This window comes from Hemiscyllium ocellatum, chromosome 2 (genome assembly GCF_020745735.1).
Source record: "Hemiscyllium ocellatum isolate sHemOce1 chromosome 2, sHemOce1.pat.X.cur, whole genome shotgun sequence".
NCBI lineage: Eukaryota > Metazoa > Chordata > Chondrichthyes > Orectolobiformes > Hemiscylliidae > Hemiscyllium > Hemiscyllium ocellatum.
In genome coordinates, this window is record NC_083402.1 from 32,604,191 (window position 1) to 32,617,788 (window position 13,598).

The 13,598-nt window shown below is 38.7% G+C and overlaps 1 protein-coding gene across 2 annotated transcripts in view; it reads left to right on the forward strand.

Moving 5' to 3' along the window:
- Positions 1-13,598, forward strand: part of LOC132822321 (microtubule-associated serine/threonine-protein kinase 4-like) — a 190,757-nt gene that overhangs the window by 96,191 nt on the left and 80,968 nt on the right. For both annotated transcript variants that reach the window (XM_060835555.1, XM_060835564.1), the window contains exons 4-7: positions 2,364-2,442; positions 3,872-4,029; positions 9,140-9,215; positions 10,381-10,590. In XM_060835555.1, coding sequence (XP_060691538.1) covers positions 2,364-2,442; positions 3,872-4,029; positions 9,140-9,215; positions 10,381-10,590 — 523 coding nt within the window. The remainder of the gene's footprint in view (positions 1-2,363; positions 2,443-3,871; positions 4,030-9,139; positions 9,216-10,380; positions 10,591-13,598) is intronic.

A 13,598-nucleotide genomic window follows, 5' to 3' on the forward strand; every position in this document is an offset into this window, starting at 1 on the left:
TCATGGACGGGTTGGACTGAAGGGTCTGTTTCTGTGCTGTACATCTCTGACTCTATACAATATCTCTTCCTGACTAAAACTCTCCAGCCCACGTAATTTTACAATTCGGAATCCCTACAATGTGGAAACAGGCCATTTGGCCTAACAAGTCCACACTGACCCTCTGAAGAGTATCCCATCCAGACCTATTCCGCAACCCTAGTACTTTATATTTCCCCTGACTAATGCACTTAACCTACACATTCCTGAACACTATGGACAATGTAGCATTTCCAGTTCACCTAACCTGCAAATCTTTGGATTGTGTGAGGAAACCGGAGCACCCAGAGAAAACCCACTGGGAGAATGTGCAAACTCCACTCAAGCAGTCGCCCGAGGCTGGAATTGAGCCTGTGTCCCTGGTGCTTTGAGGCAGCAGTGCTAACCACTGAGCCACCGTGCTACCAAAAGTCCTGGTGAATCTCCCCTGTACCCTTTTCACCAATCACATCTCATCTCTATGTAGATTCCAGACCTGCACATGATACTATAGCTGTGGCTGAAATGACTTTTTGTGCAATTCCTGCATAACCTCCCTGTTCTTAAACTTCATGCTATGGCTAGGAAAGACAAATGTCTGGTTACCTCCTTAATCACTTTACCTGTCCTGCCAGTCGACATGCACACTACAGTCCCTCTGCTCTTCAGTACTTCCCCAGGTCCTACTGTTTAACGTGTATTCCCTTGCATTGTTTGTCCTGTCCCAGTGCATCACCTCATACTTATCCAGACTGAATTCCATTTTCCATTGATCATCTCATGTTTTCAGCCAATTTATGTCCTCTTGCACTCTTAAGGCTATCATCTTGGAATATTGCATGCAATTCTGGTCTCCTTCCTATTGGAAAGATGTTGTGAAACTTGAAAAGGTTCAAAAAAGATTGACAAGGATGTTGCCAGGGTTGGAGGATTTGAGCTATAGGGATAGGCTAAACAGGTTGGGCTGTTTTCCCTGGTACGCCAGAGGCTGAGGAGTGACCTTATAGAGGTTTATAAAATTATGAGGAGCAGGGATAGGATAAATAGACAAGGTCTTTTCCTTAGGGTGGGGGAGTCTAGAACTAGAGGGCATAAGTTTAGGGTGAGAGGGGAAAGATTTAAAAGGGACCTAAGGGCAAATCTTTTCATGCAAAGGGTGGTACGTGTATGGAATGAGCTGCCAGAGGAAGTGCTGGAAGCTGGTACAATTGCAACATCTAAAAGGCATCTGGATGGGCATATGAATAGGAAGGGTTTAGAGGGATATTGCCTGGGTGCTGGCAAATGGGACAAATTAGATTGGGATATCTGGTCAGCATGTAGGAGTTGGACCAAAGGGTCTGTTTCCGTGCAGTACATCTCGAAGTCTCAGTGACTCTTTGCCATTTTTTGCTAATTTTCATATCGTCCACAAACTAACTTATCAACCCATCTATGTTCACATTTAAATTGTTCACATGCACCAAAAACACAAGGGTCCCAGCACCAATCCCTGTGGAACCCTATTGGGCAGAGGCTTCTTGTCACAGAAGCATCTCTCAACCATCATTCTCTGCTTTCTGTCCCTCTGCCAATACTGGATCCATTAGCCAAATTTCATTGGCTCCCATGACTCAATTCCGTTATCAGTTTCCCATGTGGGACTTAATCAGAAGCCTTGCTGAAGTCTAAGTAGACTATGTCAAATGTATTGCCCTCACCTGAACACCTGGTTACTGCTTCAAAAAAAGTTAAATTCTGACGGAAAGAATTAATTTCCAAAAATTTTCTCGCCCGTGAGGTTAGACTGAATGGCCTGTAAAGTTCATGGTTTATCGCTTGCTCCCTACTTGAATAACAATACCATATTAGCTCTGGTACCTCTCCCATGGCCAGAGAGGATTTGAACATTATTGCCAGCATCCCGGCTATTTCCTCACCTGCTTCACTGAACAGCGAAGGTTACATTTCATCTGACTCTGGAGGTTTATATATGTTTTTAAGCTTGCCAGACCACTCGAGCCTAAGGATCTGTGTAAGAAGCCAGTACCTCTGAAATTCAAAGATATTCTGCATGATCACCATTTGTGTTGCTTAAATGTTACGTTCAATTCCAATTCAAAAAATAATGCACTCCTAATTTTGAACTATGTCTTACTAACTTTCCCACTGGTGTATTTTAACTACAAGCTTATGCTGTAAATGCAGCATCAGTGTGAGCTTCCACTATAAAATGACTTTCCACTTCTACTGAAGTGCAATACACACAAGTCATGTTAAGTGAAGAAACAAGTTATTGTTGATAGATGGTTGACCTTAAATGGACATTAGTGGTGATATTGAAATAACATCTAAAATTATTTTAGGAGTGATGGGCGTCGATGGTCTTTGGCTTCTCTCCCATCATCTGGATATGGCACGAATACTCCAAGCTCCACTGTGTCTGTAAGTTTCTTATTATCTCATCCATATGATGTCTTATTCTTGGACTGGAACTATGAAATTTCCTGTGAGCAGGGACCAATAACAAATTTATGCATTAACTTGCTAAAAGTTGAACCTATTATTTGCACGTAAGTTAAAATAGTGCCAAGAATTCCAGTATTTGATGGCACATGTTATGATCCACTGCAGTGATCTGCTTCCATATATTCAGGTTTTCTTTCTTTGCAATCTTAAAAAATCAGGGAATCTATTGGAGAAAAGATTTAGTAAGTTTGTGTGTTCTCAGCTCCAAGCAGTAAATTAAATGGCTTATTTTTGAAATCGTTGTGTTCTTTTTCTTCCTAAAACACATATGCAATTAATCCACCCTGAAATTAATTTTGGATGAAGGATAAAAACTGAGACATAGAAAAGTTTGCAATGTTCAAGCTGGATTAAAGACATTAACTGCTGACAAGATATGTATCAAAAGTATATGAACTGTGATTAACGTTTTCAAGTTTTTTGGGATAGTTGGAATCAAAAACAGATTGCAGGGAAAACTCAGCAGGTCTGGCAGCATCTGTGTGTCGAAAGCAGAGTTAACTTCTCAGAATTGAAGAAAGGTCACCGGACTCAAAACACTAACTCTGCTTTCTCTCTACAGATACTGCCAGACCTGCTGAGTTTTCCCAGCAATTTCTGGTGTTTCTGATTTCCAGCATCCAATACTTATTCAGCCGAATCAGTTGAAGAGTCAAGTAATTCTTATTGGGACTGAGCAGAGTGTTGGTAATTAAATGATGAGCAGAGTTAGCGTGTAATGAATAATTATGGTAACATTTCGACAGCATATTCAAAAGTAAACTAACTTTTTCTGTGACTCACTGAAAAGTTATTGAGTTTTGTTTTATTCATTCATGGGATGAGCGTATCACTGACTAGGCCAATATTTATTGCCCATCCCTGTCCTATCATTCCTAATGTGCTTATTTAACAAATTCATTAATTTATTCCATTACTTATTTTCATCTTTAAAGATATTTTATTAACTTTTGCTCAGAAGACAGTTGAAAGTCAGCCGCTATGTTGTGGATCTGGATTCAGATGTTGACCAAGTGTAGCAGTTTCCTTTCCTAAAGGACATCAGTGAACTAGGTGGATTTTTCTGACAATCAGCAATGGATTCATGACCATCATTAGACTCCAATTCTTGTTAATCCACTCCTTTCATGAAAGTGAATTGGATAGCATAAATGACTTCAGAATAAAAAATGGCCTCCTTGAGTTTATTATAGTTTGATGTTCTGTCAATTGTTGTTGCTTCTCCTGATTGATCCTGCCCATGTCTCTACTAGAATTCCTGGCACTTTTAAGATCCAGCATGCTTTTATAGTGAAAGGCAATCTGTGCATTGAACTGTAATGTTCTGCCTCTGTTATTTTTCCAGTCGTCATGTTCATCTCAGGAAAAGCTGCATCAGTTGCCATACCAACCGACTCCGGATGAACTTCACTTTCTTTCCAAGCATTTCTGCAGTACAGATGCCATCGCCAATGATGAGAAACGGAGGCCTCCTGCGATGCGACCGCGCTCCCGGAGTCTTAGGTTTGTAGTCATCAGCTTAAAGACCAAAATTTCTTCTCATCAATATTAATGAAAAAAATTAAAAAATCACACAACACCAGGTTATAGTCCAACAGGTTTACTTGGAAGCACACTAGCTTTCGGAGCGACGATCCTTCATCAGGTGATTGTCAAACACCTGATGAAGGAGCGTCGCTCCGAAAGCTAGTGCTTCCAATTAAACCTGTTGGACTATAACCTGGTGTTGTGTGATTTTTAACTTTGTAAACCCCAGTCCAACACCGGCATCTCCAAATAAAAAAAAATCATTGTGAGGAAAAGTGGATTGCTCTATGTTACAATTAGAGATGGAATTGCTTCAGTTATATTTTTTTTAAAAAAAATTGCGTGGAGCACAGAGCTGGATACACTAAAGGGAATCAATGTCAAAATGTTGCCTGAAGGGCAATTAGGGATGGGCAGTGAAAGCCACATCCCACAAATGAATAAAATACAGTGCCACATTACCTGTCCTGCCATTCCTAGCATGTTTTATTTACCAAATTCACTATTTTATTATGTTACTTATTTTCATCTTTATATATATTTTATTAAGATTAGATTAGATTACCTACAATGTGGAAACAGGCCCTTCGGCCCAACAAGTCCACACCGACCCTCCAAAGAGTAACCCACCCAGACCCATTTCCCTCTGATTAATGCACTATGGGCAATTTAGCATGGCCAGTTCACCTTACCTGCATATCTTTGGACTGTGAGAGGAAACCAGAGCACCCAGAGGAAACCCACGCAGACATAGGGAGAATGTGCAAACTCCACACAGACAGTTGCCCAAGGCCGGAATTGAACCTGGCTCCCTGGAGCTGTGAGGCAGCAGTGCTAACCACTGAGTCACTGTGCCACCACTGGAGAGAGAGGTTGTTAACTTTGTCACCAGTTCCTATACCATTTTAAACTTTAGGAATAGAATGAACTTTAACTAGTTACCAGATACTGACCAAACAGCTAACCTCTTTGCCTGTTAAAGAATCAGCCTACAGAGTGACAAAAGTTTAGTTAAAAAGCACCTCCTTTCCCCAATTCCTTTCTTCATCCAATTCCCAACATTCTGCTCAATGTTGCACTCAGTGCTAAGCTGTACCAAGATTTCTCTAGTTGTATGATCTGAGTTAGCTCAGCTCCAAGTACAGAAAACACAGTTTAAGCTGATATCCCTGATTAGATATCTTCAACTGCTCACAAGTAGTGAGCTTGTCTCTCCCTGCTTAACTCTGGATGAAATTTAGAGTTTAAACAATAAACTGTATTTAAATGTCAAATGTGGAATACAAACTAAATCAGATTTTTATATGGAGATTAAGATCTCCCATACCCAACTCCCAACAAAGTCCTATTCAGTACTAAGTCACACCGAGTTGTTTGTATTTATATGCTCTTAATACCAACTCAACAATTTCTCACTTGCATTGGTCTTTGACAGCTTTATCTTACTTCTCTTGTAGTTAACCACAGATTTGATTAAACGAGTGTCTAATTTTGGTCAGTTTTAATAAAAAAAATTAGAGAAATCTGAGGGAATCTCAAAAAATGAATGCAGCAATGGGTGTTAAAAGGGAAGAAAAGAGCAACAAAAATTGAAATCTCATTTAAGAGTGACTACCAAAGATTGACCTATCTGAAAGTACGAATTTTTATTCCTACTAAGTAGTAAGCCTGGCTGCAGTGATTGTAACAAGGTCAGCCAGATGGACCTCATAGAGTATGCGTTCTCTGATTGGGGCTCTTAATCTAGTCCAATCAGGAAGTCCTGTGGTGACAGATATAAACAGGAGTGTCAGAGGTTCTGATCAGTCATCCTGCTCCCTAAGTGTCAGCTCTCAGTGTCACGGACTTTCCATTTATAAATAAAGGGTGACTTGGTGATGGAATATGGTCTCTGTGGAGTTATTTAATTAGGTGCTCGATTAAATTGGATATTGTACAGTTGTTCTCTAATTCGAGAACTAGCAGAATAAAAAGAAGAAGCCAAACTTTCTGGACTGTAACTTACAATTTAAAAGTGATTGGGCATTAATTTCGGTTGATACAATTGAATCCACAAGACAGATAAGACAGTATACCATTACAGCAGGTTTCCGGCCAGGAGCTACAAGTAACAACAGCAACAGCAGCTCTGAATGAGTTCTAACTCACTTTGAATCATTTCATCTCCAAATCATTTGCTTCATAACTGGGCTTCTTTTAAACTTATATTTTAAAAAATAATGAAGCCATACAGTATATGTTTTAGCCTTAAACTTCTCAAAGGAAAGTGGCAGTTTGGAAATACCTTGAGTCGTGAACATGTAACTTAAGTCATGGAAAACGTTGCAGCAGCCTGCAGCTGATGCTAATGATTTCAAACAGGTTCAGGATTTTTTAGTTGTCACCTTTGCTCTAATTGGCATGCATTGGTCAGAAACAGAATCTGAGGTTACTGGGATAGCTTCAGATCCTCTGTCTAGAAATATCTTGGCTGAAATTCCAGATCAATCTGAAACTCCCAGACTATGCAAAGCTGTAATTAGGCCTGGAAAATCCTTGGACAAAAATGTCTTCTGTCCCCTGCCACTAAAAATGCTTTTGCGGGAAAGATTTCTCTTGTGTTGGCAGCTGTTAAGCAATTAATATTCACTGGATTTTGACTTCAACATGCTATAATTTGCTTGATCATTGACACCATTTTTGTTTTTTGTCTGCATTATGTAGTGTATTCTATTCAAGATCATTTCACTTTCTCCGAATGCGATACTCAATTGTGCATCACCTGAGCCTTAATATAAAGAAACAGTGGCTCCTTTAGAACCAGGCACTATAACTGTAAATGGACTCTCAGATCAGTGCAGAGTTAATTTAGCACTCAGTGCAACTCCTTGTTGTCTCTTATGTGGACATTCTCCAATAGAGCAGAGCACTAATTCATTGTGTTGGATTAACGATTGAGAGCAATCAGTAATTCTGATGTGAATTGCTTTTGGTTTAATAAGTATTAATCCTACCCCTGGCCCCAGGTTTCTGCTCAAACTCCGTTGCACATTGCCAAACACAAAATTAGGCATGACAGATTGGGCAGCCATATTTTTAAAAATATCGCTCTAAAATACATCTCGTGATATTTTTAGGAGTGGTAGGCCCATTTTTTAAAAATCAGAGCTGTTCAAAGTTTGTGAGAAGATTTGTAGCTCGGGTGCTCGTTGTTGTGGTTCTGTTCGCCGAGCTGGGAATTTGTGTTGCAGATATTTCGTCCCCTGTCTGGGTGACATCCTCAGTGCATGGGAACCTCCTGTGAAGCGCTTCCGTGATGCTCCCTCTGGCATTTATAGTGATTTGTCTCTGCCGCTTCCGGTTGTCATATGACAAGCAACGTGAGTTCGACTGGGACAACACTACTATTACAGGACAAGCCAAACAGAGAACAGCCAGGGAATTCCTAGAGGCATGACATTCATCCACAAATTCAATCAATAAGCACATCGACCTGGACCCAATATACTGGCCACTGCAGCGGACAGCTGGAACTGACAACCAGAAGTGGTAGATACAAATCACTATAAATGTTGGAGGAAACATCACAGAAGCGCTTCACAGGAGGTTCCCAAGCACTGAGGATGTCACCTAGACAGGGGACAAAACGTCTGCAACACAAATTCCCAGCTCGGCGAACAGAACCACAACAATCCGAGCTGTTCTCTACTTGTACTGAGATACCATGTTTCATTTCTCCTTTATCTGCTTTATATTATTTCAGGGGATGTGGGCATGATTGGCTGTGCCAGCACTTATTGCCTGTCCCTAATTACTCTTGAGAAGGTGGTGGTGAGCTGCTGCCTTGAACTGCTCTGAACTATCTCTGGTGTCGGTATAGTGCTGAGAGGAAGGGAATGTCAGAATTTTGATCCAGTGACATTGAAGGAACAGCAATGTAGTTCCAGGTCAGGATGGTGTGGCGTTTGAAGGGCAGGTTTCAGGAGCTGGCCAGTTTTGGCGGTCGGGTCAGTTTCCAGTGCAGTGATTTAGAAAGTCACACAAAAGTTTATGGAAACTCCGGTTACTCTGAGAATATTTTGTGCTTTAAAGCTGTGATCTTCTGTGTGAGTTAGGCTGATATTGGCTGAATCAACCCGAATAAGCCACCTTTACGTAATGGAACGTGAGGCTCTAGTAGAACTTACGTAGCCATCAGCTTCTGCGTCTCCCATCAGTTCAGAGAGCTCTAGGCCCCCATACCAAATCCATTGTTACTTGTTTATCACCACAGCAAGCTACTCTAGGATCTTGACTAGACTACCTCTGCAGATATTTTCAAAATTGAAACTATTTTTGGAGAACAGATGGAGCTTTTTGAATGTGTTTGAACTTGAGGCTGATGTGAGCCTTCATGCACATACATCCTGGTGTATCTTCAGTATGCTATTAATAACTATTGAATAAGTACCATATTAAATCTATTAGAATGCCATTTTGGAAAATTCGTTCTGATTATTTTAATTTTTGTACTTGAGGTTGTCTGTAATTCTACACATCTTGGTAATTTAACAAATAATTAAAACAGAGATTCAGGGTGTGTTGCATGGCTAAAAGCCCATTACATGTCATTCAATAAAAATTAATTGTAAAGCATTTGGAACAAAGGTACAGCTGAAGCATTGTTGAAGGATACATCAATTCCTTGGTGTAAATGCTGTACTCATGCAAATAGACCTTTCAAGTTATAATGGTTTAAATTATGTGGACAATTAAATTATGACAAATAAACCTGCATACATTTGAAATGGCTTCAGATAATTGTTTGTACTTTAAGGGGTGTATAGCTATGACATCTTAACCTTTAACCTCTGGAAAGATGCTTTTACGCTAGCTAGATTGTTTTGCAAGAATGTTGTTGCTTCATTTGGAACATTTGTCGTTTGGCCTGATTTAGGACTGGTATTTCATCTGCTTTATTACTATTTGGACCAGTAAAGGCTGCTGAACAGTTTATTGAGTTTATAGCATAATTGCCACCCTTTTATAGGAGAATTTCAAGAACAGTTATTCCATCTGAAAGTAAATAAAGTGACTGTCGCTTATAAAATGTTTGTCTTCTTTATAGCCCTGGACGTTCTCCAGCATGCTGTGATAATGAGATTATCATGATGAACCATGTCTACAAGGAACGATTTCCAAAGGCAAGATTGTTTACAGATGATGCATTTCAAACTGTAGTAAATTATCAGCATCTGGATATGGTCACAAGTTTCTGCAGCTGAAATTTGTCCAGATTTTGAACTTTTATTTTGTACCATGCAATAACTGTAAAAAGTTTGCATTGTTACTGAGTGTATTTGCTCAGCAGTTACCTTCTTTTTTGCTCAGCAAAAGCATTAGAGGTTTGACCAGGTTTATTTGCCAGATCTGGACATTTCATTGGCAGAACAATGTCTGATTTACTAAGCTTGCTCCCTATTCAAATTGTACAGTAGGAAGCTAAGTAAGATACCCGAGTTAATGATTCAAAACGCTATTTTTGAAGGGGCAAAATATTGCAAAGAAAGGGTAGGCTAAATTGTTTACAACAAGTAAAATCAGTGTAAAAAAACAAAATAGAGGCATCGGGATGAGTCTGGAGCCTCAGAATTATGTAGCATAATTCACATCTTTCTTTTTAAATTATCATGTCCAGGAACAAAATAATGGTAAAATAATAATACAATAAATGGGTACTCCTAACACATTAAGAAACCTTATTCCTGTAATTTTAGCATTAGATCACAATGAAACTGTCTGTCCCAAGGTAAAAGGAATGTCCTTCCCAGGATTTAGTCACCATCTTAAAAAGAAAGTTGCTGTTTGCTGTTGTTTGTACATATTCTGAAATGTGTGTGTTTACATTTTCATTCAACAGTTTAGAAAATGGATATATTTTGGTGACATGTATTTCAAAACTATAGCTTATCTAATACACTTATCTATAACTTATCTAATAAAAATAGTGCAGTATAAAAATCCATTATGCTTGGTATATGGCCCGTAAGTGGCTGATCTTATGGAGCACTTCACAAGCTAATGAGTGTCAGTAAAATTTAGTTCAGCATCATCAGTGGTCTGTAAATTGTACATGCAGTGATTAATTAACTTATTCCCAAACATATAACCAATGTGGTTAGTTTGAGTTGTTATTTCCTTTCATCATGAAGAAAGTTTAGCAATGCTGTTTGTCCAGTATACACTACTGCATGTTATAAAACTGAAAATCAATATAATGAAATTTTGCATATGATAAGACCACAATATTTTAAAACTTGGAGTATATTTGGTGTTTATTTGCACTAACCAAGTTGTTTTGATCCTTAGGCCACAGCCCAGATGGAAGAAAGGCTGCAGGACATTATCACTAGCTATTCTCCTGATAATGTTCTTCCACTAGCAGATGGAGTCCTCAGTTTTGCACATCACCAGATCATTGAGCTGGCACGAGATTGCCTGGATAAATCCCGACAGGGCCATATCACCTCGAGATACTTCTTTGAATTGCAGGAAAAATTAGAAAAGTTATTGCAGGAAGTAGGTATTTCTAAGGTTTTGTTTTGATAATTGGATGACAACAAATCTGATTTATTTTTTGTGAAGTGGAAACCCATGTGGCTGAATGTTAGGAATTTAAAACCTGAATCATAAGTTAACCTGCTTAGAATAAAATGAGTAAATAAAAGAATGTTATTATCATTGAAGGTTGCAAAAAGATTTGGTTACTTAATGTTGGATGAATTTTGTATTGAAGTACACTGGTCAAAACTGTCTAAGCATTACCAGTATAGCATTACAGATTCAATATTGCAAAGAAGAAAGTTATTGGACCCATTGTACCTGTGCTATCTCTCTGCAGAACAATTCAGCCAGCTAACTCCCTGATCCTTTCTGTATTGCCTTGCAAATAGGCCTGCAATTTCTTTCTCTTCAACTGCTTAGCTAGTTCTTTGCTCCACTGCAAACTTAGACATTATTAATGATCTAGATTTGGTGATGGAGGAGTCTAGGACATTAATTATAGCTTTTACTTCAATGAGTATGGCTATGTCAGGCTTTTGCTTGACTAGTCTATAGGACAGCTTTCCCAATTTTGGCATAAATTGTTAGGTCTTAGTGAGGACATTTCCAGACCAAAATTAATGCTGGATAATGTATCTGGTTTTATTCTTTGCTGTAGTTTGTTTATGCACTGGAGTGGCTTGCTGGCTATTTCAGATAGCATTTAAGAGTTAACTACATTGTTGTGCATCTGGATTGGAAGCCAGACTGAGAAAGGACAGCAGGTACACTCCCACCAACTTACTATGATGAGTCTGATTCACAGAGGTATTATTTAACTTGGATATCTGTCATTTTCACCCTGTCTACTTTACTTTCCGTTTTATCTCTTCTATATTCCAGAGAGTTCAACACTTGCTTGCTCTATTTCTCTCATATGAATGTACCTTAACTGTACCCAAGTCAGCCCCTGTTGAAAGGCAGGCCATTGTTCTGTTACAGTCTTGCCTGCCTGCCTTTGGTTCTGATTTACCTGGATAATCCATTAGTCATCATTCTGGAATTGGTACTCCTCTAGGTAAATAGTTCTACCCTAACTTGTTCCTTGCCCTTTCTCACAGCAAACCTAAGCCTTATGTTCTTTAAATTAATAGGTTTGACTTATTTCCCACCCTAGTTTTCATCTCTCATTCCTTATGGTCACTGCCTGCCAGCCAAAAACAACTCTTAGATTCATCACGTAGCCTTGATTCCTCTCCCAAGTGGATGTTAATCGTATATGAATCTAGAAAATGATTGGTGGCAGGTTATATCCAGCACTGCCCTAAATTCGAGTCATACATTTACCTTTGCTTCAAGCATTATTAATCCACTGTTAATTACCCATTTCAATCCACCAAAAGCATTGGAGGTAATTGCAACCCTCCTTCCCCTGCCAATGCCTCAAGCTAACCTCGATCCAAAGCCATTCTAATCGGAGTTATTCTTCCATCGACTTGCTGACAGACCAGATTTGAATTCACTGTCGAAATGTTTTGTTTCCTCTGGAGTTTATCTCTTTCTTGTATAATTGTATTCATGGGATCAGTTTTTCTGTTTAAATCTTTAGGATCAGTAAATGATTTTCTGTTTCAATGTTTAATGGCAGGAGTGGCTAGATTTAAATCTAGTACTCGGTTTTTAATTAATAAAAATGTTGAACATATACTGTAAAATCCCGATATAAATAAAGCTTTTCAGTGCACTTTGAAATTGAAGCCCTAGAAATCCCTTATTGTGGTCACCATGCTTATTAGCAGATGGAATTTAATACAAACCTGTCTTGAAAATATTTCAGTGATGGACAGTTTATCTAAAGACACAGATTTCTGCAAATTGGCTTTAATATTGAATCCTTTTTCAATATTATTTTGTGTTCTACAATCTGGAAGGAGAAACTGATAATGCCTGAGTGTCTAATGCTACAATTGCACCACAGGTACCAAATTCACTCTGTTGTAAAAACTGGCACCAAATTCAAATTCTAACATCATTCGATCCAAAGCTATAGTCAGACAATCTGGCTCCAAAGTACCAGTGAGTCTAGTAAAGCAGCTTGAGCTAACTGTTTTGGAAGTTTCCTCAGACCCTGATGTCATTGTGGCTGTTAGGACTATCTGTTTGTGAAAATCCAACACATGCTCCATAAGTTCAGTAGATACACACCAGTGAGTAGATTTTAATTCTGCATAGTTGGACTAAATAACCAGAGTACATTATGTGTTCCACAGTTTCCTCTGAATCTAACGTTACTTTAACATTGTAGCTTAAATACTGAGAGAGAAAGGTAACTTTATTGTTCTGCATTTAGTTATTGGTAGTTGGCTAAGTACATTAAGACTTTCTCGAGTTCACTGTTTATGCAGACTAACTATGAAATTTTAGAGCCCTGATCTTAGAAAGACCTGAAAAGTTTGTGGTATTGGTATTGGTGACGTTAAACTGAATGTTACAACATCTGTCATGATGCCGATACAAAGAATAGCTACAGAGTGACATTGTACATCAACAGCCATTTATGTTTTAGTGCCATTGAGTTTCAAACCAAGTATAAACTTTCTTATCAAAGTTTAACAGAATTGCTCAAAATTCATTACCCCCGTTGGCAGCCTGAGACACAACACGTATATTAAGAGCAAGAGATAGGGTCTTAGTATAAAATGAACTACCACTACTGTTGATACCTTGCTATATTCTCATAGAATACACAGCACTGAGTTCCAGGCTTTAAAGCAATGATGTCAGAAATTCCAGCTCTTGACATCGAGAAATGTCAGTCTGCTGGTCTTTTTAACCATTTAAATAGTCAATTATTTTGTTAACTTTGAATTATCATGTAATTATACAACACCATTTCAGTTATCTCTGCTGCAGAACTAAACATACAATTAAAAGGCTGAAGTAAACAGCAACATATGCAATAATCTCCACAGTTTTATAGTAATGGTATGCAATTAGCAAAAGCTTAAATGCAAGACTTCAGTCTCCATGGGGCTGTTTTATTG